Consider the following 27,668-nt stretch of genomic DNA (forward strand, 5'->3'; position numbering starts at 1 on the left):
GTACCTAGTTGGTAGGTACTCCGCTCTCACAGACGATGATCCTTCATTCTCGTAATCTTTTACCTGACGACAATTTCAGGTAGGTACCTTACCTAGACATCCTGTCCACAAGTGAGGATAGACTGCGTCTTTTCTGTTGGCTTCCCAGTCCCATAACCACCATCGCGATGAAGAGGATACACTCATCACAATCATCCAAGGTCGATTCGGCAAGTCAGAGGCCCCTGGATCTAGGCAACAACATCTTTTTGTTTAGCCCGTCGGTTTCCCACCAAGGAGAAGCCGCGCCGTCTGTTCAACGCAATGGCGCACCTTCACCACCTAGCCTTGTGATAATCTGCACCTGGCTCGGCGGCGCAACCACCCGGCGCATCAGCAAATACGTGGCAGGCTACCAGGCCCGGTGGCCATCCACATCGGTGCTTCTAATCCGCACCGTCATCCCTGACATGGCCGTGCGGTCCTTCGCGACCCTTCGCGCCCGCCTCCAGCCCGCCCGTGACGCCATCGCCAGCATCCTGACTCCAACGTCTGGTGAAGCGAACAGGAGAAGAGACGTCTTGTTGCACTTCTTCTCCAACGGCGGCGGCAACATGGCCACTCAGCTCCTGAAATCCACCGTCCCGTCCGCCCTGCGCGACCGACTGGGCCTCGTGGTGTTGGACTGCTGCCCCGGCGACGCCTCGTTCGGCAAGACCTACGGCGCCGCGCTCCTGTCCCTCCCGCCGTCCCTCTCCCCGCCGCTGCGGTGGGTCGGCACGGCCATGACCTACTGCCTGGTGTCGGCCGTGCAGGCGCTGCAGGACGCCGGGCTGATGAGCTCCGTACGCGAGCTCCGCGCCGAGCTCAACAGCACCTCCCTGCTCGGCGACGACGTGAGGCGGCTGTACCTGTTCAGCGCGGGCGACGGCATGGTCGGCGTCGACGACGTCGTATCGCACGCCCGCCAGGCGAGCGGCAGGATCGGCGCCCACAAGGTCGGTGCCGTGCTGTTTCGGACCGCGCCGCACTGCGCCCTGGTTCTTGAGGATGCCGATCGGTACTGGGGTGCCGTCGTGGATGCGTGGGAGGGAAGAAGGGAGTTGCCGCCTGTTCCGGAGGAGACGGAGGCGGAGATACGGGCCAAGCTTTGAGCAGGCCTATTGATGACTCTTAATGACTCCATCTTTTTAAGCGCTTCGTCGGAATGTGTAAGTATAATATTTGGGGCGGTATGAAAGCTCGTGTAAGTCCCTGTTATACGAGGGAAAAGATACTCATGGATGCCATTCTGCCACCCCTTGGTTGGCCCTCTCAGCGACATCTCCTAAAAAGCGCCATTTCAATGGCGATTCCCGGCCCAAACGAAGCGGCAACAACATGATCCTTACCCCTCCCCATCCCACACAGCAGATCAAGAACCGCCAAAACGGCAGAGCTGGACGAGTTGCCCCTGGTGCGGTATATCTGCTTGGTGGCGCGCAGCTGGTCGTCAGTCAGGACCAGGCTCGCCTGGACGCCAGCAATGATGGCCTGCCCGCCCGGATGCAGCGCCCAGTCGAGGTCCGCCGCCCCGAGGCCTTCAGCTGAGGGGCCGAGCTGCTCGCGGAGAGACGGCAGCCGCAGCAGCGACTCCAGCATCGGTCTTACCGCCTTGACCGTCAGCCCCGGCACGTCTCGCGTCAGTATGGTTCGGAAGCCGAGCGGGTCGACGTAGCTCCCCAAGTGCTGCATCGAGTCTGGGATGACGGCGTTGTCCCATTCAAGCAGCTGCAGGAGCGGCTTCCCCGTCCCATCACCCTGCTCCTCTGGCATGCCAAGCTCATTGCAGAGCACAAACGCAGCCGCGCCGTCGGCAAAAAGCGCGCCCGCAATGCTCATACCAGTCACATCGTCACCACACGCATCCACCTCGGCCAGCTCGCGGCGCATGCCGGGCGTGCACACCTCGCACGCAAAGCACAAGACCCTCGCCGGCCTACCTCCAGCCGCAGCACCGGCAGCCAGCTGCGCCGCGCACCGGAGGACAGCCAGCCCGCCCGCGCAGCCGACGCCGCTGAGCAGCGTGCGGTCCACTCTCGCGCCCAGGCCCAGGCGCTGCGCCACCAAGAGGTCGTAGCCCGGGTTGCCCTGGTTTGTGCACGTCACGGCGACGGTGTGGGTGATTTCGGTGGACGCGTCGCCGCCCCATTCGTCGAGGGCCTTGCGGCACGCTCGTGTGGCCAGGTCGACGCCGGCAGAGTCGCGGAAGAGGTCGTTCAGCTCTGCGATGGACGGCGGGTCTGGTCGGGATGCGAAGCTCGTCGTCTCAAATGTGCCGACCGACGCGCGGGTCTCGATGCCTGTGGAGCGGTTAATTTGGAGGAGCTTCTTGAGACTGTTTTTTTTTGGTCGTGGATGCTGGCTTTTAGTATGTGAATCAGGGATGTCGACTGAGCTTGGCATGTTGACATACGCTGGCTTCTCAACATCGTATAACCGTCTTGCAAGCTCTTCTAGCTTTTCCGGACCGAAAAGATGTGGTGGGAACTGTGACCCGAGTCCGGTGATATACAGCCCTGGAACTGAAGAAACTTTAGTGGAAGATGCTTTTGGAGCCCAGTTCGTTCCATTTGTGATGTTGGCGCAAGGAGGCATGGCTCTTTATTTGCACCACACAAGGCCTCTGAGGAAGGAGAAAATAATTAAGAAACCGACGGCTAGAAGTTTTGAAAAGTTGATGGTCTCTCTAGCCTTTTGCAAGTTGTCGTTGATAGGCGCTACATTCGGGTGGATATGTGAGTAGCTAGCTAGATAGGTAGAGAGGTTGTTTCCATTATATCCCTGTGAATCTACAGTCATTCATTTAAGCAAGAGCTTAATAATAACCGTAGAACTATTGACGGGTCGTCGCGAATACTTAATCTAATCCGAGCCGAGCTGAACATCCTTCATCGATTCTAACCCGGAGAATGAGGGGGATATGCTCGCTTGGGTTGTTAAGCCAAGCTTGGCATCAACGACTTTGACCAGTTGGAAAGCTGCTATGACAGACGTCCCTTTTGGAAATGACACCGCAGATTTGTTCCTGCAAAAAATGGATGATATGGCACACACGGCAGGCTGATACAATTTCGACAGCACGACCAATGAGCCAGCGTGCTGCATGAGCTGAAAGATCTTGAATCCCAATTCGGCCTTCTCCTCCACTCCCTCCTTGGGATTCGTCGCGAAAGGCACTTGCTGGTGGCGATGGACGTGATTGAGTATGCGTTCTTTTTCATTATATCTCTATCGATTCTAAGAAGCTCCTGCCGAAGCTTGACTATCCCACCTTCACCGTCAGCCATGGCCCTGATGGTCGAAGATAAAACAGCGTCGTGATGTGGAAAGCGTCACCATTGAAGAATTGCGAATGAATATTGAAAAAAGGGTCGCGACGAACTTTTTTTTTACCTGGGAAAGAACAAAAATCATGACGAACAGTATTTATACGCCCATCAGACGCCCCCTTTTGCATGGATCCCGCGCTGTACCCCTGCAATCTGCTTTACAGCGAATCGTCTGCACGCGCTTGCAAAAGTCTTGTGAACGCATCAAAAGCTTGAGTCCTTGGGCTTTTCCAGGAGCAGTTGGGAAAAAACCATGGATGATGCCGTCAGAAGTCCACGCCTCCCTGTTTCCGACCTTGGCCACTTTAATGCTGTGCAAATAGAGCTTACATGTAGGACCGGCGCAGCGTCATCTTATCCACCCTCCTCGCTTCACCACCCTGCAAAACGATTTCATATGGACCAGAATAATTGACCGGACAAGTCTCTCTCTTTCTCTCGCTCTCTCATATCTACTTAAGGTGTGCCGGCCAGCCAGTATATTTGCCCTCGAACAGTTTCCCGTTTCTAGCCACTTCCTCTACGGCCCGACCTGGCATTTTCATCGATCTCCCACATGGGGAGAAGTATATGTTTAAGTAGACCCCTTTGGTATTGTTATAAGCAAAAGAAATATACTCGTGTATAGCGGGGGGACCATCCAATCTCTTGCGGATCCCTGAGGAACAAGGACTTTGCCAGACCGTCGAATAGGGCTCTGTCCGGCCGGTCAGACGTCTCGATGGCTGGCTGCAGCTCGTCGACAAAGGTCTGGCTGTTGAAGACGTCGTGGGGTCACGTCATGCCGCTGCGCACTGTCGGCTTCCCCTCGGAGCACCAGTTGATGCTGATGTGGCACGGGCTGGAATCATGAGTGAAGGGGTTTGGGTCAGGGGTTTCTTCCGACGGTTGACCGCCGAATATGGGCGTCACCTGGGTGGCGTACCACGTCTTATGGCTTTCTTGCTCCTCTGGCGTGTACTGGCCGGCATGTTCCATCATGGAGGAAAGTGACGGCTCGACAAACTGCCACCAGTACTCCTGGTCAGGGTTGAGATTGTACTTGCTCGCCCCCATAATGAAATTAAAGCTTCTGGGGATCCCGCGCGTAACGCTCCCGGGTTTTGGCGAACCCATCTACACGGTTTCTTTTTCTCTTTTTATTAGTTTTTTGTCTCCTTTTTTCTTTTCTCCCCCCTCCTCAGGTTCAGGCTAGTCGTGAGGTTTCCATTTCAACTTCGCTGGCAGACTCACCCCAGTAGAGCCACAGCCCGTACAACGTAAACCATAACAGCGTCCACAAAGCCGACGGGATCCTTTTCGCCACGATAAGAGTCGGCCAGTTCGGCGAGGCTCGACAACATGAAACCCGTGCCTCGCACCATCAGACTCTGCCTCAGCGGTTCATCCATCTGCCGAGTCTCGGCCAACACGATGGACGCGACATGGTCTAGAAAACTCTGCAGCCATGGGCTCGAGGTGGCCTGCAGCGTGATACGATCAAAGGCGTCGGCCCAGGGGTCGGTATAGTCCCCAAACAGGAGGATACTGTGCCCTTTTGTTAACATGTCGGCAGAGCTTAGCCAACTACTTGCGATGGGTTTTCGCCGTCAGCTTGTAAACGCGATCATTATGGTTTGGCGGTTGATCCCAAGAACATTGGATGGAAGCTTCTCCCATAGTAACAAGGTGGGTGGTAAACTTAGCTCACCAATTTGAAGTATGCTTGATCTAGTGCGGTGTACCGGATGAAATTCTTCAAGGCTAGAGTAGCTTTAAGCTTAACGTATGGGTTGCTATTATCTGATATAAGGGACGAAAGCTTTATTCAACAGTTTGGCTAAGGTTCATAAGCAAGTTAGCGCGGATTTAGACGCTTGCCGTTTATAGGTTGCCCTGGATGTCTTTTTTAAATGAGCTCTATAGTTGGGACAAAATGCTTCGAGACAAAGAACTTAGTTACCAGGGACGGCCCATTATTATCATATTAGCTCCTCAAGACACCAGTATCATAGCTACGCATTGCATTCTCTTTGCCGTCCGTCGCCCTTGCATTGCAGGCCCAACTCAAAACCTCTCCTTACACTGCCCAAGTCAACCCGTCTAAGTAGACAGATAGTGCCATGCTTGTTGCCTCGAAAGGGTGGGGCGGGGAGGGGGGTCTGACTAGCAAGCCTAGCAAATGTTCTATCCCTGTGTGGAGTTTTAAGCTGTCTACAATACAGTGATGCATTGTAGCTGCTTTTTTTTAAACTTTGTGTGACTCAGAACAAGCTTCTATTTGAGATCAAGAGTCCCTGCCAACCGAAACTGCCGAGCTAACAACCTATCTTATGCTTACTGAAAAGGGTTAACATCATCATGTGAAGAGTACTACCAATAACATGGGCCATACTATATCTTGTAGCCAATGAGACATATAGTTACTTTTATATTCATAACTTTGAAACCTCGTTGCTTTCCGCATGCCAACATCATATTATAATATCAAGCGAAAAAAACACTCTCCTGCCACCGTATGTCTATGAGTGGGCCGTGACTAACTTTACTGTTTGCGAGAGGAATCAAGTACCTAAATTACTATATATTATTTCTCCAAAACTACTACCAACGTCGGCAGCGCCCACAAGGCCCGCACCGCTGGAAGACAGAGCCAGGGGAGGGATTTTTACCCTTACCGCCATGTGTAGTATACCGCGCTCCATGACGTTAATTTCAAACTTAGCATTGGAACAGTGCAAGCTGACATGAAATGCCGAATTTCCAGATGGCCATTGCAGGAGGTGTCAACCTGCTGCTATCTCCCGATACCTTTATGCAGCTGCAAAACCTCTCAGTGCTCAGCCCCGAGGGCCGCTCGCGATCCTTTGATGACGAGGGTCGCGGCTACGGCCGAGGCGAGGGTTGCGGCATCGTCGTGCTCAAGCCGCTCGCGTCGGCCCAACGCGATGGTGATCCCATCCGCGCTGTCATCCGCGGCACCGGATCAAATTCGGACGGCTGGACAAAAGGTATGGCTATGCCTTCTGGAGCGTCACAGATGCAACTCATAGAGGATGTTTACGAAAGGTTTGGTCTCGACTATTCCGATACGCAGTATGTTGAGGCACACGTATGTAGCTTTCCCCCTGAAATTCTCCCTATCATGTATGAGTCCAAGCTCAGGAGAAACACAGGGCTGACGCTGTAAATATCAAAATTGCGCGCAGGGAACCGGAACAAAAGCTGGAGACCCAACAGAAGCTCATGCTATTTACAGTACCATCGGGCGAGCTTCCAGAAATCAGAGGCTCATAATGGGCAGCGTCAAGCCAAATGTAAGTTGACCAATACATCCTCGATTGCATCAATACATGACAAAAAAAAAGAGAAGAAGAAAAGTGACATACTAATCGACGAGCGCTCAACCTTTAGATCGGCCACCTCGAACCAGCCGCGGGTATCAGGCCTGGATCAGCAGCACCCTCCGTGACGGCCACATACGATCCGAGAGGCCGTACGCGCCGACTTTTATAGCCGAGATGGAAGTGTCGGCTGATTTCCCCGAGCCCAAGGGCCAGATCCTCCCCGGAGTCTGTCACTCGAGGCGCAGCGGCTTCAAGGAGTGGTCTGTTGATACGAGCTTGTTCGATGAGTCGCTGAGCAGCCCGTGTCTTTCCTTCACTGACTTCCGCTTGAGTGAGCTCGATGCGACAAGCGGCGCTGCTGCTGCTGCCGCCGCGGTTGGTTCCACGGCGGTGCCGCTGTCTTTGATGGCGCGCGTGTGCTGCACCTCGGGTCTGACCCAATCAAGAACGCCCTCGGCAGATTGCTCGTCTGGCCACGGTTGACTTGCCATCCAAGGATAAGGAGTTCCGTGTGTTTGACGGCCGGTTGCAGGTAGCGTGGATTGTCGAGGACCGCCAGGGTGATTCCTTGGTCGCCGAGCATCTGGCCGACTCGAAGCGCGTTGCCTCACTGAATGAGCTCGACTTCCCGGTGAAGCTTGCCATCGGCCAACCGGGACTCTTGGATACTTTCCACTTCGTCAAGGACGATGACATGATGGAGCCGCTGGGTGACTTGGATGTCCAAGTACAGGTCCATGCTGCTAGTCTGAAGTAAGCTCCAGTTCTGTCCTCTATACGTTATTATAACCCCCTTTTTTCAATTCCTTCGCCAAGATAGCTACCAGCCGCCGTATTTAATTTATCAGTGCTAACACCGCCCTGTGATTTTTCTTGTAGTTTCAAGGACGTTATGGCCGCCATGGGCATGATAGCAATACCCGCATTAGGCTCAGAAGCCAGCGGCATTGTCGTCCGCACTGGCAGGAACGTAAAGAAGGTGCAAGCTGGTGACCGTGTGGTCATTCTCTGTCCCGAAGGTACACACAAGACACTGGTAAGGGTAGGGTCGAATCTCATCACCAAGCTTCCAGACTCTTTGACCTATGAAGAGGCTGTGTCCATCCCCGTCGCATACATCACAGCCTATCAAGCACTCGTCAACGTTGCCAGGCTATCCAAGGGCCAGTCGGTTCTCATTCACGCCGCCGCGGGAGCCGTCGGCCAAGCCGCCATTCAGATAGCCCTTCTCCGCGGCCTCGTCGTCTACGCCACGGCCGGCTCCCCTGAAAAGCGAGCCTTCCTGACCGAACGGTACCGCATGCCCTCTTCCAACATCTTCCACTCGCGCGATGCCAGCTTCGCCAAGGCCTTCGCCCGCGTTACGGATAAAAGGGGCGTTGACTGCGTTCTCAACTCGCTGTCTGGCGAGCTCCTCCGCGCCTCGTGGGACTGCGTCGCGCCCTTTGGCAGCTTCGTCGAGCTCGGCCTGCGCGATCTCGTCAGCAACACGCGGCTGGACATGAAGCCGTTTCGCAAAAACATATCCTTTTCCTTCTTCGACGTCAAGGACCTGCCCGAGTCGACGCAGGCCGATCTCCGCGGCGACGTATCCGACGAGGGATCCTTCCTCGCCGCCATGCAGCAGTACGAACGCAACGATAACCCGGCCCCGATCCGCGGCGTCGTGCACCTGGCCGCCGTGCTCCGCGACGCGGTCCTGGAAAACATGACGCACGACGACTGGACCGCGGCGCTGTACGAGTACGGCGTTGACTCACTGGTCGCCATCGAGGTGCGCAACTGGATCAATCTGGCAATGAATGCCAACATAGCTCTGCTCGAGATTATGGGCGGCGAATCTACCAGCCAGTTTGCTGTCAAGGTAGCTGAGCCAAGTACTTTGGTATCGGTTTAGATTTATTATAACCAGACATATAATCAAACGAATCATCTCTCAGAGTGTTTTACTGGGACATTAATGTTGGCAAGCTAGGTATATATCACGACCCAAACCTTTGAAGAATGCCTCACTATTGCTCCTGGGCTTTAGATATATTACATAGATCTCGTGTGACTAAATAATGGAGCCATCAAAAATCATAATTAGACTTCCAATCCTGCATATCAGATCCGGGTCAAGCAGAAAAAGGCTTTTGCTTGAACTTGTAAGTCTGCAACCGCCCAATGGCCATGATGATCGCGCCTGGCCCGAAGAAGAGAAATTACTTCTCATGATGCAAAGGTGGGGGCTTCAAGATGCATTTGTTGCGGGAAACTCGAATCATATGAACATTACATCGAAGTATGATATCGACAATGATGGCTCAATCGGTTTGCTTCTCTCCAGGTCCAGAAACTGTCTTGCGCCCAAAGTTGCACGGCATTTTCCAGAATATGATGAGTATCGCTGCAGTACCGTACTGACGCTTCCATCATAGACAACTTAAAACACAGAAATAGTAACGCAATATATAGTTGGGACAATGACCTCAATCTCCCTGTCAAGGGTCATTGGACTTCTCTATCCCTACCTACCTACCTAGGTATGGACACTTTGTGTATGTGGAAAGTAGAGATCTTCCTAGCTCGGGAAGAGCGAACAGTTTGAGAATGATTAGACCTGCTTGTACGACGTGTCGGTCCGTCTTCGGATATGCTGACTTCATGCCGCTAACTACGCATAGATTTCACAATAAAAAAACCCACTGCAAGGCTCTATGCGTATACATAGTAGAAAATCACTGCATAACAATAACTCATCTCGCCTGCGAACCCGGAGGGCACCAGGAAACAATAAACTGAGCGTGTGTTTTCTAACGAAGACCCCAGCCCTTCAAAGGAGTCATTACACCTTGCAATCTCAATGCGTTTCTCTCTAGATCGCGAAATCTTTTTGCCTCTTACTAGCTATCACGGTTCATTATTCAATGTAGTATTTTTTTTTATGTTACTGCTATTTTTAGATGTTCCAGCATGGTGGAAAAACATTGACGCTTTTACTGCCATGATGTACCAATCTCCCTGACTCCTTTATACACGTATAGTTAATCAGGTCAATACACAAGTCATAATTACCAGAGAAATTACTTGGCACGTGCTTTGGCGCATTTACAAATTCCCATGTACGTGGTATGATTTGGACTGGCATAAGTGTAAATATGCTGAAATTTGTATGTTCTATAAAGGGCAGTCGGAAAATTTACGGATTATGCCGTCAAGGTCAGCGTTTTTTTGTCGTCAGCTGCTGGGCCATTCTCAAGCAAATCAACATCAGAAATCTGTACTGTATACAAACTCGCATATGCTCAAGGTTTTCTTTAATTACGCTTACAGACTCCATAATAATACCGCCTTGATAATTAATCTGTATAGTTATATGACACGTCGCTAATAATACAAATAAAAATAAATTTAAGAAACGATTTTTGGGGGCGTACCGGAAACTACTAACCTACCTGCGGAAGGGTATTCATACTCTATAGGTGGAAGAAGGCGTTGTTAGGAAGTGGAGAAAAACGCGAACAGGTAGAGGAGACGCAAAGTTTGATTTAAAGTTTCTTTACCTCCTACATGCACAAGGTTTCTTTTACGTACATAGTAGAGGGATTCATAGTCGAGCGTTCTATTCCTGTAACGACCGTCCCACTATACGCAATCTAACCTAACCACAGTGCCCCCCCGACAGTTGATATAGCATTATGTACTAGCTAAGGTAGCCTTTAATGGCCAAAGTGTAAATGGTAAAATATTTACGCGCATCCAATAAACCCAGTCCAACCACATTCACCATTTGGAGGTGGAAAGCCCTTGACACTGCGTCCAGTCGAGGCGATTCCTCCCAGGCCGTCGCACCCCCGCGCTTTAAAATTGGGTTTGGCCGTGCACTGCAAAATAAAATAAAAAATAAAAAATTAATTATTATGGGGTTTTCTTTCATCCTTTCTTCAAGAACCTACACAAAACGAGTCTAAACCCATGTTTTTGCAGGTGTAGGTAGGGTCGGCAATGCCTGAGCTGGCGCAGCATAGCGCACCAGTACGAGGAGTAACAGGCCTCTTAGGGCTAACTGGTGGTGGTTGCGCGGAAACAAAGACTGGAAGCAAAAATAACAGAATATAGTAGCGCATTTTTTTGTTTTAGCCGGCTAAGAAGAATAAAAGTTTAAAAAATAAAGAAAAAAAAAAGTTGTGGCTACAAATTGAACAAGGTACTTATATAAGGTGTCCTAGGAAATGATGTTGTTGTGATTGCCAAGAATTATCAGAAGTATGTAGAGAGCTGTTTATCTATTGGAACTAAGTAGGGATATTCTAAAAAAAATAAAGATTAACATTAGAAACTAGGAACATTGTTTCAATATGTTGCAAAGAAGCTATTATGTCATGTGGATGATTGACTTGTAATGTGTTACAATTGTTACAAGAGGTTTCACAATTGGCACTTTCGCTATATATATTTTAAAATAGTTAGAAAAGTATGCTTATCACACAATGCTACACCTAAAGTATGCATTCCAATGTTTATATTACGATTTAATATGTCCGCAGCCAAAAGGTCTGCATCAAGTCTCAGCAGGAAGCAGGTCCTCCCTACCACTTGAACACCCATTTTGTTGAACCTTCCCCAACTGCCACTAGACTGCCTTGCGCAGCTTCTAAATCCTCCCATTGGAAAGTGCAGGCCATGTATCGTTTGTGTCCACGTTGGCTCGAGTGGGTTTGTCAATGGCGTCTCGCTGCCTCTAAACATACCTCAATGTCTGATCTCTACCCAAGGGAGATTGTGTCGTAACCAAATCTTAAAGAATCATTAGACTATATTGTTTTTTTTGTCTCCGTCCTGAAGAAAAAGACGACTGCTTGGTGCTCTTTTTTTCTCTTCCTACCATTGCACACGTGTCAGCCAATATCTCAACAGTCAAGTCTGCGGCCAGAAAAAAGGGTGTGAGCAAGCCGACTGCAGCTATCATGGACGTCACAGCCTGGCCTGCCCCAAACAAACCTCTCGTGACATTCCTGGACGTCATGGAGTACTCATCCCAGATGGCGAAGGCCGACATTGTCAACGTGAGTTTCCCGGCATAAAGCTATCTGATAGTGACTAGGACCATGCAATCCACCCAAAGCTGACACCAAACCCGGGAACCCTGATAATAACAAAAAAAAAAAAAAAAAGGGCCGTATACCTCTGACTCAGCAAGAAATCGACAGCATCATCGCAGTCAACGGCAAGCGCCGGCCCGTCGAAGCGCCCAACCCCCCGGCCCCGACCGACGGGCTGCCAGGGATTGGCCCACAACAACCTGGCGCTTCACCGAGATACAGCGACGGCGAGTCGCAGCAAGAGCCACGGTACGGCGGCGGCGCCGACGAGGGAGCAACAACAACGACCCCGGTTCCGGGCTGGACCGTGGTCTAGGAGGCCTACCCCAGCAGCAGCAACCAGGTTCCCCTCGCCGAGAACATGCCGCCAACCGAGTCAGCCGCTCCAGCCGCAATCGACGCGCCCAACAACACGCCCATAGACGACGGGCCACCACCCTTGGTGCTACTCTCGTCAACCACGACGATGCCCAACCGCCAAGCCGGAACTGTCGCCGTAGGCGACGACGCACTCCTCAAGCCTGGCATCGTGGTGATGCCTGCGACCACCACCACCACCACCACCCCGGTCGCAGTGGAGACGGCTACGATGGCGACGACGATGCCCGCCTCTGCCGCGATGTAGAGTGGGAGCGACGTGGAGCTGCGGGTGCGGCGGCAGGGGCAGCGGCAGGGGCGGCAGCAGCACTACCGCAGCGGAACGAAGAAGCAGCAGCTCGTCACGAGGCGGGTCCTTGCCCTGCCCGAAGACGACGATTCCGATGCCGAAGACTATAGACAGGGGAGGAAGGATACAGGGTGCGGCGTCAAGTTGTGTAATAGTAATGGGCGTCTGGGGTGCATATTATCGGGCAAGTCCGAAAAAAGGCCTGTGCGGAGGTGAACTCTTTTCTTTTTTTGCTTTTTTTTTTTTTCCCTTTTCTTCTTTTTGATACGAATTTCTTTCTTTTATTTTCTCCTATTTTTCGCATGATGCAAGGGAATGCCAAGATGGAAAATAGGAACGATCATCGATTGACAGGGACACGCCTGGTCGGAACAGGGGTTCGCACGATGGGTAATTTTTCTGTCTCCCCTTTTTTTGCATGTTCAGCTGAATTGCCATGCGTCGCATACTCCAGGGTTACCAGGTTGCCAGGGTACATGTCGCTTTACCTCCTAAGATTGAACAAATAAAACAAAAAAAAAAAAAAAAAAAAAAAAAAAAAAAAAAAAAAAAAAAAAAAAAAACCTTCCGATAGATCACGATCGCGATCTTTCTCAGGGCGCAGGGCTGTTCAGCTGAACTTCCTCTGCCACTGTGGAGATTACGATTTGCTTCTTGGTTGCTGTGGTGCTAGTGTTATCAAATTAGGATTCATCAAGGATTGGAAAGAGGATCCAAGTGGCTGGAAGTAGAATGTTCTTTACACGAGAAAGCAAAAGAGGCACAGAATGCAAAGTTGGGGCACACACGTTTAGAATGAGCTCAAAATAATTTCGATTCTCTCAACACCAATCGTGACAAACGTGAGCCGTCAGATTTGTCTTATCAGTTACAATAATTCTATCATCCAGGCCGTTGGCCAACGCCACCTGGTAAACAATGATGGAGAAAAAAAAAAGACCTCCTTTCCTGGACCCACGCCATGCAAGCCCGCTAACCCGCTATATTTCTCGAAGAAAAAAAAGTACAAAGGAAAATGGGAGATAAAAAAACATGAGGGGTGTAGGCACTCCCTGCAGAATGGTATCTTGCAACAAAGCCAGAGAAATACTCATTATCTAAGTAGTTATTTTTGACAACGGAAGCCGAAAAGTGAAGTTATACATGAATTCATAACATTTCAAAAACCCGTGTTTGGTCCTTGATGTGTACGCGCCTGGCGTCCTTGCTGGCGCGTCCCTCCTCGGGAAGGCTGTAGCCAGCGAATGCTGACATAAGACTCTGGCCAAAAGAGTCTGCGTCGGTGTTGATCTCGACAACGCTCTGAAGCGGCCGGAAGGTAAAATCGTCGTCCTCGCTTTCGTTTTCCTCGTCAGAGTGATAAAAGGATGGGATGTCGTTGGATGCCGTAGAGTGTGGTGAAGAAATGGCCGGTGATAGCGAAGGAGGAGACAGAGATGGTGTCTCGGGTCTCGACAGCGGTGCAAAAGCGCGCTGGCTCGGCGGCGGCGAGAGTACCGTGAAATAGGAGATGCTCTCGGACCTGGCCGAGGTAGCAAAGTTATCGTCGTCTTCGTTCTCCTCGACAATGTCGTCGGGTATAGCGAGCTCCAGACGCTCTGAGTTGGTGTCCTGGGTTGTCTCGGTGGGAATGTCGTCGGAAAGGAACCTGCGCAGAGACTCGGGAGACATGTCTCGCGACCTGGAGCTACCCCTAGATGATGATCTCACAGTCCTCTCATCGTCGATAACAGAAGATACAGGTGCCGAGATGGCCTCGGTCTCGTCAGTGTCGTTTTCCTTGCGAAGAGATGACTTGCTGTTGGTCCTGCTAAAGAGTTTCCTTGGCGACCAGGGCCATGCAGGCGTGGGCGAGACGGGGCGCTTTGAAGCAGATCGCGAGCGCTGATCCAGATTCGGCACGCTGGCAGCCGATGTGCCAACTCTGCTGAACGAGGTAGCCATGGGGACTGGAGGAGCTGCTCTCGGCGCAATGAACTTGTCGGCTGGGTTGAGTGTCATGTAGTCACCACGACGGACAGAGTTGACTGAGGCGCTGCGCTTTCGGGGTGACTGCTGAACGGGGATAGTAAGGGTGTTGACCGGTTGGCCAGGCAAATAAGGGCAGGCAGTTGTAGATGGTAATGATGAATCGTGTGTTTCTGATGTGCCATTAACCTCATACTGAGACCGCATGATATATGTTAGCATACTCATGTTGACATGAAGATGTGTAGGCAAGACTTGATATGAGGGGACAAAAAAAAAAAAAGACTCACGTAGTAAAAATAAGTTTCGCCCATCTTCAAGCCTCCACTCTCTTTAAAGGAATGGCAGGCCCTCCACTGGCCACAGTGTCGCCTACTATCTCTTTCCATGTTGTGTTCGTTTGTGAAGTTATCCCAGGAACCAAACAGTTTGACAGATCGGATGGACGGATCAGTGAGACTATATGCAAACAAACAAGATGGGACGATGTTAGCCTAGATCCGGGAGTTGGGGAAAGGCGGCTCATTTCTTTAAAGAAAAGGAAAAAAAAACTTCGAGGTTGAACTGGATGGAACCATAACACGCCACACCCTTGGGGCCCGAGGACTGCCCAAGTCAACCAGTATCCCCTGCCATCTGGGATATCGCAGCCTTAACGAAAGACCACTAAGCCTCGCAATAAAGACTGCCAGGTCACGCATGCTGACGGGAGCTGGAAGCTACTGCACAAGGGACCCGGTAAGGTCCCACATGAGCCCGACGATGGGATCCTGACTACGGCTGGCTTCTCGAAGGCTGGCCCCGGTATATGGAAAGACATGATGACGGGCTGCGAAATGAGGTCCATCTCAATGTCGCAGGGCTGATGGACCGGATCGGGAAGTGATGAGTGGGACGAGTCATCAAAAGTGGCTGCACAGCCTTTGAAGACCAGGGTGTTTCGTGCCCGAGCGAGACTAGCGCCGACAACAACACTAGTAGCTGCCAGGCACCTGGGTGAAGCTGACTCCAGCTTAGGCTGCAGGTACAGTACAGCTGTCCATTGCGACGCCTAAATTTGGAATGATAGGTAAGGTAGGCATCGTAGGTAATTACCGGAAAAACCCAAACAAAAAGACGAAAAACCTTACGTGACGACGTGTGTTTGATAGTGGAGTACAGAATCCAACTTGGACGGCTGACAACAAAAAAAGTCTCAATTCCACTCTCCGAACCAGTGGTTCGTAAGCGAAGAATCTCGGGTCCGAATAAACTTCCGATTTCTTTGGAGGTGGAAATGAGGAGGCGCTCAATTGTCTTGTCTTTGACTTATTCGAGTAAACGAATGCGCTTGTCCCGGCGGGTGAAAATTCGTGCAGGGGGACAACAAGCGAATAAAAAGAATAAAAGAAAAGAAGCTAGGCAATATCGGTAGGGAGGAATGGGCGCAAGAAAGAAAGTTCTTGTTGTTTTGTTGTTTAATAGGAAGAAAACACTCTAGACTCACAAATGAAAGGTGTAGAGTGTAGCAGTTGGATCCATCATGTTTTGATGATTTCGACGAGATCAACTCGCCGTAACTGGCCGTCGAGGCGAGAAAAGGTTTATGGCGTTGAAGGACTGCGGTGGATGGCAGCCTTTTAAAGATAGGCAAGCGCGGCTTTCCTTTGTGGTTGCGTTCAGCGAAGCGAGTGTTCCGAACCGCTTTTGGAATTAAAAATGAATAAAAAAAAGACCCCCCAGATCGGAATGCTGCAGCACCTTCATGCAGATGAGATCCGTTGTGCCTCTCACCCCAAATTAATGGACGAAAATGAAAGGGGGCTGCAGATGGACCAATCGAGAGGCCGGGCCGCCCGTCAACAAGCGCCGGGAAAAAAAGAGTGGTTGATGGACGCCGATGTCCAAGACTGGGATCTGCTCTCGGAGACGGCGAGATGGAGAGCGAAAGAGGAAGCAAGCGCGAACAAGGGTCGATGAGTGGCCAGCGCTTAGAGAGGTAGTACTCTCCGACGCAACCCAGCAAGGGTTGTTTTGCGTTAGGTGGCCAACGAGAATGCGGGAAGTCTAGAGTAGAAGCAACGCTTGGGCTGGGCCGCTGCAAGACCGACCACGAAACAGAAAGCTTCCGAAAAAAGAAAAAGAGCGAAGAAGAAAACCAGGCCCCTCTCGAAGAATGTCGGTCAAGTTGTGTGAGTCGTTGGCGTGTAAGCTACTGCAGTACCACGAAGATGGGATTCGAAAGCTGAGTAAAGAAACGGCTTGAAACATGCGACCTTGTGGTGCAGTAGTGGTAAAAGAGTAAGTAAATAAAAATAATAACAGTGAAATGAAAACAGAGAATTGAATCCAGTCCAGTTCCGTAACTCGCAATTGACAAAAGCAAGAAAACACTCCTAATGACGTTCCAGTGACGAGCAGTACAAATTATATGTGTGCCTGCCAAAAAGGCGCAAATCCCCCTGAATCCACTGGCTCCAGAGTCGGTTTGTTCCTCAAACCGCTTGCGGCCATGAATAGCCTCAAAAATCCAAAAAGACCAGCATAGGGCACCCAGGAACAAACAAAGGTGGCGCGGGGCGAACAATGGACACAGGGGGCTCATTTTCGGCACGGTGTTGTCGTTCATGCTGTTGCGAAACCGATCCCCTTAGCAATCTCCGCCCTAATAGCAGCCCGGTTTAGAATACATAGCCCGAGCTTGTAGGTTTAGACGACGTAGGAGGTTGATTGCAACCATTGGCATATCCCATCCCCATTCGAGCAAAATATAGCTATTTTGGCCCCATCCAGTGGGCATAAGCCCTCTTCGGAGGCAAACTTGAATTTATCCAGAGAACAAAAAAAAAAGGTTGGACGGCGTTGTTGGTGGCTTTTGCCGAACAGTCCCAAAACAACATCCCAGCCCCAACAATGTTACTCCCCAAAGTCCCCCATAAGGGCTTGGCGCGTTACCAAAAAGGACGGAGACAAGCAAGGGAATCAAATGGATCCCAAAAGGACACCGGACAACAACTGGACAACCAAGGTTTTGGGTTCCCGCCCTGGCCGAGCTTTTCGCCTACTACTCGGCGATTGATTGGCTGGTCGCTTGCGTAGCTAGCCGCGTAGCATTGATCGACTTGTCTCAGCTTTAGGATCCTTGTAAGGCCTATTACGGAGACCCTGGCTGAGCTCTTTTTCTGGCGACGACGCAAAAAAGCGACCAAAGAATGGATGACAAAGTTCTTTTGTTTCGTTTCATCGCAGAGACAAGGCAGACAGACTGTCAGACAGACACATGGCACGTGACGACTAATGATGCTGCAATCAAGTGGCAGTACAGTGACACTGCAGTAATTACAACGTGGTACAGAGCAGTCAGTCAGTCAGTCAGGATGGGCTGTCTGTTGGTTAACTGACTCTGTAAAATCCGTTCCTGACCGACCGGCCGGCCGGCCGACTGGTAACAAACAATTTCAGCCAACTAGATGCTTTCAATCAGGTTCCCCGTGCGACGTGTCAAAGGCCAGTCAGCCCCAAGAGAACAATGCGGTGTATCCCTTGCGTTCTTAGTGGCACTAGAACGACAGTTCATCGTACAGACGCCATTCCCGTCCGATGGATGAATTTGTGCGCTACCCTTGTCATGGTGGCTTTGCCGTCTGCCGCTTTATTGTCTTTCTTTCCCTTTGTTCTTCGCTTACGTACATACATCAAGGGTTTCTTCTACGGTTACTGGCTTTTCTTAAGCGTTGATGGGGGGAAAGATACATCAAATTCGTGAGAAGAAACTTAAACATTTAATTCTAGGTTTGTTCTAAGGCTAAAATACCAACAAAAACACATTCGGGTTTGCCGGTCACTTTATGCACGCAGGGTTCTCCATGCAGTGTGACTGTATGGTACCGACAGACGGAGTCACATCTTTTTTTTCTTTTTTCTTTTTTTTCTTTCTCGACTTTGCTGCTTAGGCAACCCGACCTCTCAAAGGCAACTCCGCGTCCCTAGCAACGCAGTCCCTTGAAACTGCGTCTCTAGCACGTTGACTTGTATTTATCATGCTGGCAAGCCACAGCATCCTAATGCGCCATCATGCAACCAACGTTGACTTTTGCTAAATCCGTCTTTTTTTGCCTCCATCTCCTCATCTCAAGAAGCGACCATCGTTCTTAGCCATTCAGCTCCAGCCCTAAAACGTTCCTCGACAGCTTCTGGACCAGCCGGTTTTGTTTACGCATGAACAAACAAATGCAAGCGTATCCGCACGTTCACAGGAATTCTCCTGGTTTGTCTTCGTCGCCACCAGATACGGATATGCTTTGTGGTGTAAATGCTTGCTAGCGGCTTGTCCCTCCGCGTATTTTTGGCATCAAGGTCCCGACATCCAGTTAACAAAGTGGAGTGAGTGCTTAAAAGTATTATGATTAATATATTCCGAAACCATCCCATTGCCTGGTCAAATAAACCTGTGAACTGGATCTAAATCCGGGCCCGATCCAACTAGCGATTGCGAATTTCCCAAAGAGTGAGAGGCGTCTTTCCCGGGTACACATTCCGCATCTCCTTTTGCTCAAATCATCATACAAGCTGAACACTCCCTCAGCCGATCCCTTGGTTTCCATCTATGTGTACCAATACTCCACCAATAGTAAACAAGCAAGAACTCCCAAAATTGTCAAAAAATGAGATTGAAACGCCCCCAATGCCCATAAGATATATCTGTTAAAGACCAAGCCTAACCGAGGTCGCGGTAAATCCAAGTTGGGTACCCATACCCATTACCCACTTCAAGCCAAGTCTTGTAGGGTGGGAAGTAAAGCAAAAAAAAAAAAAAAAAAAAAAAAAAAAAGAACGGCTGCGACAAAGCCATTGAAAAAAGGATTGGAATAACAAATGAAATATAGAGAGGTAGTTGATTTTGAATCCCAAGGCCATCCCACCTGGGATTTCGACTTCTACTGCGCCTTGGCAGATGCAGTCTTTGCCGCCTTGTTAGCAGCGGCGTTCTTGGCCCTCTCGTACTTGTCTGCGACATCACCCTTATACATTGTGTTCAGCCACCTATCCCAGATGGTGAAGAAAGGCTGCGAAAAGTTTGTCTTGATACCCCAGCTCTGATGATGGATGTCATGGTAGGCGGCGTTGTTGCTCGTGATCCTCTGCAGCGGATCCCATGGCAATTTGTAGCCACAATGGTCGTCAACCGTCTTTATGGTGCTGAAGCAGAAGAACACCATACCCATCCGCGGGGTCATTGTAGAAAGCTTGTAGGCGAGGCCAGCTCCTGCAGTATCCAACACAAAGCCTTCAATTGGGTGGTTGTACAGGGCACCGTAAGCGTAGGGAACGTAAAGCCGGTGGTGACGAGAGTGCCAGTTGGCTATAGCAGAAAGCGGTTAAGTTAGTTTCAGCTCAAGAGCGGCTACATTGCGATGACATCGGCACGACTCGCCAACTGTTCAAGCTGGATGACGTCGGTTCGAAACTGGGATCAAAACCGCTACTTACTGTACATCCATTTGTTCACATGCATGAGACGGTGCCAGAAGTATTGCCAGGTGTCGAGGAATGCAACTGCGAACCAGAACTGGAACGCAGGAAGCATGAACCAGTAAATCGCCTTGGCGAGGCCCAATTCCCACGCCGCGAAAGCAGCGTCTGTTGTCGCACCGGCGACGAACTCGTCCGACATGGCGGGGTAGTGACCTCCGGCGAGTGCACCAGCGAGCCAAGTATGGCCAGTCGAGGCCATGTTCTTGGACAGGGCGGCGGCGTTGAGACCCAACACGCCGAGTATCGTGGGAAGGGCGCGCTGAGCCAGGCGAATGCGCGTGGCCCACACCGCGACAGCATAATCTTCACCGCCCACCATCTGAGGCTCGTCGGTGGCACCCAGCACTGCAGCCGTTATGGTTTGGATGATTTGCTGTATGATAACATCACGGAGAACCTCGGTGCGGGTGGCGTGGTTTCGAGAGGTGATCTCGTCAGGGGTGTGGAGACGGTACTGGGGAAACAGGTCGTAGACGTCGATGATATGGAAGAAGAGCGACAAGATCCAGTATGCGATGTGTGGGAGAATGATGGGAAGCCAAAAGTCGGAGATGAATGGCAACAGGTCGGGCAGCGGCGAAAGGCTGTAACTAGGAAGGGATGGCAAATCCGACATGACGGTTGAGTTCGCCATGGCGGTGGTATTGCCGACAGTATTCACCATCACCAAGAGATATCGGGGCGGTATAGACAACAATTGCTATCGATCGAATGCTGGCCGAGAATTGAAAGGTGTAGGTCGGACTCCGGTTCGGTCGGGTTGGGAGCTGCGAAATCGAATTGAAGTTGATAAAGGAGACAATTGAGCTAAGAATCCGACGACAAAGTCGGCAGGGTCGATTCGGATCAGATAAGAAGAAATGGGTTACACCAAAAGGCAAAGGAGAGACACGAAGAGAGGTCAAAAGAAGATTAAATTGGCCGACTTTCGTGACGGTCCAGAAAAAAGTCGCCTCCTCGGTCGGATGTTATGGTGTGGAGAACAAATTGTTGTCGATGACTGATGCTGCTAGGTGTAGTGCGACCGATCATCGATCGAGCGTGTGGTCAGAGACTACGCTCCAATTTATTTCAATTTCGCTTGAAATAATGATCCGGCACTCCCGTAAAGTCGTTCCATTTAATGGGCAAGTCTTCCCGGGTCTTTGCGTTAAAGAGTGTTGAATCGTATGCTCTCGTGAATTTTAATTCCTATGGTCTGATCACCATTTTTTTTTTTTTTTTTTAGTTCTAACAGTTGTTTCTTCATTTTCAGCCTTCCATGCAATGCAGCACCTTGTTTAGTAACTCGACCCGTATTTGGTGTTTTCGTCATACGCCTCCACATTAAGGGGCTGATTGACTTGACAGGCAGGCAGGTAACCCTACCGTGAAGAGACGCGGTTAACCCTGTCAAAAGGCATTCAGTGTTTACACCAGTGCACGTGACATGTCATGCCGAACTTGCAGAATTTCGCCTTCCCCTCAGACCCCTTTCCGCGTACCCTCTTTCGGGTTAGGTCAGTTCTTGGTCTGTAGCAACTGGTGGCGGGGCACTCCGTCTTTTTTTCCTTCCAGAGGTTTGTACTTAACCCCGCCTTGCGCAGACTTTGTCTATCACAGCAATAATCTCTGAGACCACTCTGTCGCATCAAAGATCAATTGCATCCACAGCCACGCCTTTGTTCTTCGTCGTCACCAGTCAATACCGCCAAGATGCTTATCTTCAAGGTTAGTCTGGTGGTTTCTTACACCAGCGCATTTCCCGTCGCTAACTGATCATTCATTGGTTTATAGGATGTCGTCTCCGGAAACGAGATGTTCTCGGACGTCTACGACCCTAAGCTTATCGACGATGTCGTTTACGAGGTCGACTGCAAGATGATCACTATCGACGCCGTCAACGTTGGTGCGTGAAGCCAGAGGCACCCATGAGCAGTGGCGCAAGAACTCTTTTGAGATCAAAAACACAAGATGAGCGTGGGACTGACAGGGCATGCTATCATACTAGACACTGGCGCCAATGCCTCCGCTGAGGACGCCGAGGAGTCTCTTGAGGATGGACCGACCAAGGTCAACGACATCATCTACTCCTTCCGCCTTCAAACCTCCAGCTTCGACAAGAAGAGCTACCTCAGCCACCTGAAGGGTGAGATACTGGCCCAGACCGTCAACATATACCTAAATCGAAGCAAACGCCGAGCCAAGCGTATGTTAGTTCCAGCAAACTAACAGTATAATGTTTTTGCAAAACGTTAGGTTTCTTCAAGGCTATAAAGGAGCACAAGAAGGCTCAGGGTGCCTCTGACGAGGAGGTCAAGGCCTGGGAAAAGAAGGCTGGCGACTACGTCAAGAACAAGCTTCTTCCCAACTTCAAGGACTTCGAGTTCTACATTGGAGAGGAGTTCAACCCCGATGGAATGTGAGTAACCAAGCAATTCGAAGCTACTGTTGATGCTTGGGCAGATCATACTAACACGTCAAAATCATATAGGGTCGCTCTGGTACGTTTTCTTTTTGTCAAGTTTGCTATTTGTCTTATGGTCCCTCTCTCTCTCTCTCTTCGCAGTGTCTTGGAGATGCAATGCGGAGGCGCCTTCCAAACAACCGAGTATAGAAACGTTACCGATGATAAGTTATGCTAACATTTCACTTTGTTATTTTCATAGCTCAACTACAGGGAAGATGTACGTATTCTCGAGGCCCCGAAACACAAAAACAACAGTGCTAACATGGGATGTTTGTAGGGTGTCACGCCGTATTTCATATTCTGGAAGGATGGTCTCACCGAGATGAAGTGCTAAACGTTGCGCTACGGGAGGCAGGGTATCAACAGGAAAATTCATCACATTTTGGTCTCTTGGCATCTGACGGCAGATGTATATGCAATTATAAGCAGCCTTGGGGAACATAAAAATGGAGAGTTATCTGATCAGGCGTTGCCTGTTGACAATAAACACGCAACGGATGAACGTAATGAAAAGTTCAAGCTTGGAATAAATGTGAGACTAATCTCAATAAGCTTGGCGGTGCCAGACTAAACATTGGTCGAAGAAATTGCCATCAGGTGATCAATCTGTTTCTAGCAGCAAAGGTAAAGCTAGCCAATGTGCTGCCGAAGGAAGTCTTGCAACAAAATCCTGCATCCTTGGCTTACCAATACAGACGTGGATAGCTACCTGACACACATCCTTGTTGTTATCCATCATAATATCGTAATATTTGAGTGTTCAATTGTTCAAAAGTCCAAACAACCTCTCATTGGGCAACTCGCCAATATGAGAAGACGTGACTTGCCGTGTTGGAGAAATTGTCTACTAAGGACCTAACGGATCGAGCACAGGACTCAGGATGCCGATCACTAAGCTTGGCCGTGACTTGGAATTGCCTGATTGGGTTGATGACCGCCAAAGCGTTCCAGCCCCAGGGGTAAGCTCGCGCTGCCCTCCGATTTACCGACCTGACATGATGGTTTCAACAAGCATAATACCATCATGTCCGTCTCCGCTTTTGGTCCATGCTATGCCTCTAGCGTCCCTCGCGATATCACAGTTGATCAAAAAGTAGGCCGGGTAGACATTGGTATGGGAGGTGGCACATCTGCATCTCCGCCAGGCGAAACCGTCGCAGCTGCGATGGCCGGCTTCTTTTTCGGCGGAGGCGGCGGTGGGGGCTTCTTCTTGGCCAGCAAGCCCGCCGCCATACTGGCCGTCGACGCCAAGCTGCTTGCACCACCACCGCCGGGAGAGGCTGCCTGCGCAGCGCCGGCGCCGGGTTGCTGCTGTGGTTGGTGCTGCTTCTGGTAGGAAGAGACCTTGTCTGCGATGCCGTACTTTTCGTTGAGCCCGTTGGCCGTCTTCAGTCCGGCGGCCACCTGCTCGCCGTGGCGTTGCCTAAAGTTGTTGGCGGTCGAGGCGGCGGCGCGCGCGTCCGCCAGGGACACGGAGCCGGGGTCCTTGCGGAAGTTGCTGGCCGTCTTGAACGCCGCCTGCTTCTGAGCAAAGGTTGTGCCGCCGCCTGCGCTTGCTGGGCTCGGTGCGGTCGTGGCCGATGCCGGGTCGTTCGATGAAAGTGCGGGTGATGATGACGAAGTCGATAGCTTGCCGAAGCGAGATGAAAGTCCGCTGATTTGGGAGGAGAGGCCCGAACTGGGCCGTTCAGATGGTGAGGCGGTGGAGCTGGTCTTTCCTGACGAGCCGATACCCAGCCCCGGTACGGATATCCCAGCAGCACCGAGCCGGCTCACGGCTCCCCGGTTCATGATCCCTGCGTCTGGGTCGGCCTCCTGTTGGGAAGCGGCGGGCGGCGGAGGGGGGCTGAAGCTGCCGTTCCGGGGTGGGAGCCTCGGAGGCAGCGACGGAGGACCTGCGGGTGCAGGACTTGCGGCCTCATACCTGGGAGGCGGCGGGCTGGGTTGGGTCTGGTTCCGCCTTACCGGCGGAGCTGGTGGCGGGTTGGGCCTGCGGGGTTGTGGTGACGGGGCCGGGGCGGCCGCCTCCTCCTCTTGAGGCTGGGGACTCGAGTACGTCGACGAGCGCGGGGCGAGCGGCGGTGGAGGTATTATGTTGGTCGTTCGTTTCGGCGGCGGCGCGAACGAGGCCGGGTCTCTGAGCTGCGAGAGCGGTACAGCACTGTGGCCGCTGGCGGCACGCTCGCCATCATCCCTGCGGAAGACGCCGGACTAGGGGAGAAAAGGATAGGCAGAAGGAGAGTTAGGTGCTGGTTCTAATGCATGGCAGTGACAAAACTATACAAGCTTTAGAACAGACTCATAATGGGTTCGGACATACCACCTGCTGCTTGAAAGTTGTGCCCTCTTTCTCCGGGTGCCAGCCTCTTTTGAAGACGTCTGAGGGGGCGGTGTGTGTTAGTTCCGAAGCTTCTATTGACGAAAGGGGAAAATGAAATACTTGCCTTTGACGCCCGCCATCCTGTCTGAAGACATTGTGCCGGCTCCGGATCTGATACAGGGAAAGGTAATATTATATTTCAATTAAGGCCAATAAAGCTCTATAATGGGTTGGTAGGTAAGGGACTGCAGACAGGGTGATAACCAACTGAGAAAAAGGGGGAAGATGTTGGGCCCGGCGTGGAGAAGTTAGAGTAGCACATGCGCAAATAGCGCGGACGGCGGGTGACGTAAATCCCTGTATGGCGGGGCCGCCCGTGCAAGGACCAGGGTCCGTTCGCGTCTATAATCAGATGGTTCCGAGGGGTCTTGCTGGGCAGAGTGAAAACATCCGAGCTAGGAATCTATCTCTATTTGGAAATTCCCCCAATTAATACCAACTGCCAATCACTCCCTCGGTAGCAATTTGTGGAAAAAGTTTAGTCACTGACTGACTAGGTATTCGACTATCGCTCACAATTTTATGCGAATTTAAGAACATTGACAGTTGATTGTATGTGTTATCAAAAACCCATTGTCCATTCAAACTGCCGAAGCTACACAAGACATATGTATAGGTAGTAGCACTATTCCCCTTTGTAACGATCATCAATCGAAACAGTCTAATTCAGTTTCAAAGTGATTCAAGTCGACAATGTTCTGTCTAGATGAGTCTAATGATCCCAAATCTCGTGATCTAAGCTTTCGCAATTTTTCAAACATGAGAAAATCAGACAAAAGGAAAACGCCCGGTGAGCAGTCTAGGTATCAGTATAGTCCGAGTGAGTTGCTGAAACATCACCAACAACCACATAACGCCCGCCGTTCCTGCGCCAAAAAAAAAGAGAGAAGAGAAAAAGAAAAGAAATGCATGCATGCAACCCGGCCTTCAAAATTAGCCCGTGTTTACAATTGTTTTCGACCCAAATCCCTATTGTGATTTGTGGTGACCCTTGCCGTTCCCATTGCTGTGGTTGTGGTCGTGGTGGTCATCATCCTCCACCTCTTCGGGAGCCGGCTCAACGTCCCCCGGGATGAATTCGTCAAACCTACGCGCCTCTTCGCCGTCCTGCTCCCTCGGCACGAACCGCACCCTGACCCTCCTGACACCACGCACCTTGCCGCCAACCTGCGTCCGGACCGCGTCCTCGACCACGCGACACTCCTCCACTGTCCAGGCCTTGGGCACCGCCAGCTCAAGGTCGACGAGGTAGTTTTGCCCAGACTTGACGCCGGCGACGCCGCGTAGCTCGACCTCGTCGTGTCTGCAGTCCTCGAGCGCCGAGAGGCCGCGCCCCACGTGCTTGGTGACCGACTGCTTGACCTCTTCGTCGAGGCCGCGGTCCGCCAGCTCTTGGAACGCGGCCACCGTGTTGCCGAACCCGGCCCGTATCACGAGCAGTGAGATCAGAAGGCCACCGGTCGGGTCGAGCCACTCGGCGTTGCGCCAAAAGTTGGCACCCAGGATCACGAGCAGTGTTACGATGCCGGTCAGGCTGTCGACTCGGTGGTGAACGGCGTTGGAGGCAAGGACGGAGGATTTGCGTTCGCGGGCGACTTTCATGGCTGTCGTGGGGTGAAAAGGACAAGTCAGTCATTTTGATCTGTGGTGAAAGAACACGATGTCGAGGGGCAAGAGGAAAGGGATGAGCAAATTCTTCCGAGTGACGCCAACTTACTAGCATGATAAAGCCATTCCTTGACAATCACCGTCCCGGCCGCTAACCAGGCGGCGTTCAAGCTCGGGGCGAGGTGTCCGTGCCCATGTCCATGCCCGTGCCCGTGACTGTGTCCATGATGGTGCCCATGCGCCATGAACTCGGCAGCGGCCGAAGGGTCGAGGAACAGGTGAGCGTACAAAGTCCCCAGGCTGCTGTAGCACATGAACAAGCCGCCGATGAGCAGCATGCCCGAGACGCCCAGTGATCCCAAGCTCTCAATCTTGCCGAAACCGGTCGGGAAGCGGTCGGTGGGTGGACGCAGGCTCACGCTGACGGTCGCGAGGGTCAAGACGTCCGAGGCCAAATCAGTCATGCTGTGCCAGGCGTCGGCGACCATAGCCTGCGAGTTGAACATGTAGCCGCCCGCTCCTTTGGCGATGGCCATGCCTAGGTTGGAGAAGAGCCCGATGCGGGTGATTCGCACGCCGGCGTCGTTCTTGTTACGCGAGGTGAGGTAGACATTGTCGCCGTGGTGGTGGTGGTGATGGTGCCCGTGGCTGTGGCCGTGGCCGGAATGGCTGCGTGTTTGTTGCTGCGTCGCCATTGCGACAAGCTTTGTGTATAGTGTCGATGTTGACGTACGACGACTCAGAGTGGTTGGGGACGAGGGTGGCAGGATTAAACTTCGAGAGGCCCCGGTGGTCGAAGGGGAGGACTTGGAAGTGGCTGCGGCTGAAGAGGTCTGGTAGATCCGGCACTGATTATGGTGTACGTGTTGGTGGTTGTGGTGGCGGCCGTGGTCGGGACAGGGTGTTCTCAACAGCTTCGAGTTGCTCGTGCCACAGAAGCTGCGGATGCCGACTAAGCTGTTTCTGCCGCGGAGTTGCCAATCAATAATTATCCGAGTCTTCAACCTCAGCGACAGCGAGGGCCCCGGATGATGTGAGCCGTGAAACGGAGGCATCAATTAAAACTAATCAACCCACTCCAGGCGAGCCAGACAAAATAACAAAAATAGAAATGTGAGAGAGGAGATAATGGAGAGAAATAGCGACGCGATTCAATACTGGCCCGCCCGGCCGGCACGATAGTTGGCGCGCTTGTTTTATCTTTTTTTGTTTTATCGCGTCTGAAACTTTTTGTGTATTCTTGTCCTATACACATTGGTTGTTCTACTGAGGCATTTGAATCGCCGCTACTGAATTGTCTTGGCTAGCAGCATCAAAGCTAG

General features: G+C 51.4%; 10 protein-coding genes across 10 annotated transcripts; 3 read left to right on the plus strand and 7 right to left on the minus strand.

The window, feature by feature from the left end:
* Positions 1-167: 167 nt before the first annotated feature.
* PgNI_09996 (uncharacterized protein) lies at positions 168-1,133 on the plus strand (the record flags this gene model as incomplete). The annotated part of the gene is made up of 1 exon (XM_031129977.1): positions 168-1,133. One exon carries the CDS (start codon positions 168-170, stop codon positions 1,131-1,133), a length of 966 nt encoding a protein of 321 aa, XP_030977998.1.
* A 160-nt stretch (positions 1,134-1,293) lies between these two features.
* Positions 1,294-2,616, minus strand: PgNI_09997 (uncharacterized protein; the record flags this gene model as incomplete). Its single annotated transcript, XM_031129978.1, has 2 exons — positions 1,294-2,356; positions 2,435-2,616. 2 exons carry the CDS (start codon positions 2,614-2,616, stop codon positions 1,294-1,296), a joined length of 1,245 nt encoding a protein of 414 aa, XP_030977999.1.
* A 1,508-nt stretch (positions 2,617-4,124) lies between these two features.
* PgNI_09998 (uncharacterized protein) lies at positions 4,125-4,897 on the minus strand (the record flags this gene model as incomplete). Its single annotated transcript, XM_031129979.1, has 2 exons — positions 4,125-4,466; positions 4,607-4,897. The coding sequence occupies 2 exons, from the start codon at positions 4,895-4,897 to the stop codon at positions 4,125-4,127; spliced, it is 633 nt and encodes a 210-aa protein (XP_030978002.1).
* Positions 4,898-6,096: 1,199 nt separating this feature from the next.
* On the plus strand, positions 6,097-8,573 carry PgNI_09999 (uncharacterized protein; the record flags this gene model as incomplete). The annotated part of the gene is made up of 5 exons (XM_031129980.1): positions 6,097-6,441; positions 6,589-6,646; positions 6,744-7,090; positions 7,137-7,429; positions 7,556-8,573. The coding sequence occupies 5 exons, from the start codon at positions 6,097-6,099 to the stop codon at positions 8,571-8,573; spliced, it is 2,061 nt and encodes a 686-aa protein (XP_030978003.1).
* A 1,834-nt stretch (positions 8,574-10,407) lies between these two features.
* On the minus strand, positions 10,408-10,785 carry PgNI_10000 (uncharacterized protein; the record flags this gene model as incomplete). Its single annotated transcript, XM_031129981.1, has 2 exons — positions 10,408-10,542; positions 10,615-10,785. The coding sequence occupies 2 exons, from the start codon at positions 10,783-10,785 to the stop codon at positions 10,408-10,410; spliced, it is 306 nt and encodes a 101-aa protein (XP_030977721.1).
* A 2,459-nt stretch (positions 10,786-13,244) lies between these two features.
* Positions 13,245-15,398, minus strand: PgNI_10002 (uncharacterized protein). Its single transcript, XM_031129982.1, has 2 exons — positions 14,686-15,398; positions 13,245-14,590 (listed from the first exon to the last, which is right to left on the minus strand). The coding sequence occupies exons 1-2, from the start codon at positions 14,782-14,784 to the stop codon at positions 13,577-13,579; spliced, it is 1,113 nt and encodes a 370-aa protein (XP_030977719.1). The 5' UTR covers positions 14,785-15,398; the 3' UTR covers positions 13,245-13,576.
* A 3,762-nt stretch (positions 15,399-19,160) lies between these two features.
* Positions 19,161-20,872, minus strand: PgNI_10003 (uncharacterized protein). The gene is made up of 2 exons (XM_031129983.1): positions 19,865-20,872; positions 19,161-19,736 (listed from the first exon to the last, which is right to left on the minus strand). The coding sequence occupies exons 1-2, from the start codon at positions 20,571-20,573 to the stop codon at positions 19,312-19,314; spliced, it is 1,134 nt and encodes a 377-aa protein (XP_030977720.1). The 5' UTR covers positions 20,574-20,872; the 3' UTR covers positions 19,161-19,311.
* A 566-nt stretch (positions 20,873-21,438) lies between these two features.
* Positions 21,439-23,083, plus strand: PgNI_10004 (uncharacterized protein). The gene is made up of 7 exons (XM_031129984.1): positions 21,439-21,619; positions 21,686-21,797; positions 21,900-22,037; positions 22,148-22,310; positions 22,383-22,392; positions 22,558-22,575; positions 22,636-23,083. The coding sequence occupies exons 1-7, from the start codon at positions 21,605-21,607 to the stop codon at positions 22,690-22,692; spliced, it is 513 nt and encodes a 170-aa protein (XP_030977717.1). The 5' UTR covers positions 21,439-21,604; the 3' UTR covers positions 22,693-23,083.
* Positions 23,084-23,444: 361 nt separating this feature from the next.
* Positions 23,445-24,833, minus strand: PgNI_10005 (uncharacterized protein; the record flags this gene model as incomplete). The annotated part of the gene is made up of 3 exons (XM_031129985.1): positions 23,445-24,569; positions 24,679-24,724; positions 24,799-24,833. 3 exons carry the CDS (start codon positions 24,831-24,833, stop codon positions 23,445-23,447), a joined length of 1,206 nt encoding a protein of 401 aa, XP_030977718.1.
* A 538-nt stretch (positions 24,834-25,371) lies between these two features.
* PgNI_10006 (uncharacterized protein) lies at positions 25,372-27,660 on the minus strand. The gene is made up of 2 exons (XM_031129986.1): positions 26,456-27,660; positions 25,372-26,342 (listed from the first exon to the last, which is right to left on the minus strand). The coding sequence occupies exons 1-2, from the start codon at positions 27,399-27,401 to the stop codon at positions 25,708-25,710; spliced, it is 1,581 nt and encodes a 526-aa protein (XP_030977715.1). The 5' UTR covers positions 27,402-27,660; the 3' UTR covers positions 25,372-25,707.
* Between the last annotated feature and the right edge of the window lie 8 nt (positions 27,661-27,668).

Source organism: Pyricularia grisea, assembly GCF_004355905.1.
Source record: "Pyricularia grisea strain NI907 chromosome Unknown Pyricularia_grisea_NI907_Scaffold_7, whole genome shotgun sequence".
Taxonomy (NCBI): domain Eukaryota; kingdom Fungi; phylum Ascomycota; class Sordariomycetes; order Magnaporthales; family Pyriculariaceae; genus Pyricularia; species Pyricularia grisea.

Bases quoted from the DNA above. Each gene is read 5' to 3' on its own strand.
- PgNI_10002 (XM_031129982.1), bottom strand. From the start codon at position 14,784: ATGGAAAGAGATAGTAGGCGACACTGTGGCCAGTGGAGGGCCTGCCAT. The intron at 14,591-14,685 runs GTGAGTCTTTTT...ATGCGGTCTCAG, and splicing joins GCGAAACTTATTTTTACTAC to TATGAGGTTAATGGCACATC.
- PgNI_10004 (XM_031129984.1), top strand. The intron at 21,798-21,899 runs GTGCGTGAAGCC...CTATCATACTAG, and splicing joins TATCGACGCCGTCAACGTTG to ACACTGGCGCCAATGCCTCC. The intron at 22,038-22,147 runs GTGAGATACTGG...GCAAAACGTTAG, and splicing joins CTACCTCAGCCACCTGAAGG to GTTTCTTCAAGGCTATAAAG.
- PgNI_10006 (XM_031129986.1), bottom strand. From the start codon at position 27,401: ATGCCTCCGTTTCACGGCTCACATCATCCGGGGCCCTCGCTGTCGCTG. The intron at 26,343-26,455 runs GTAAGTTGGCGT...ACCCCACGACAG, and splicing joins GGAATGGCTTTATCATGCTA to CCATGAAAGTCGCCCGCGAA.
- PgNI_10003 (XM_031129983.1), bottom strand. From the start codon at position 20,573: ATGGTGAATACTGTCGGCAATACCACCGCCATGGCGAACTCAACCGTC. The intron at 19,737-19,864 runs GTAAGTAGCGGT...TTTCTGCTATAG, and splicing joins TGTGAACAAATGGATGTACA to CCAACTGGCACTCTCGTCAC.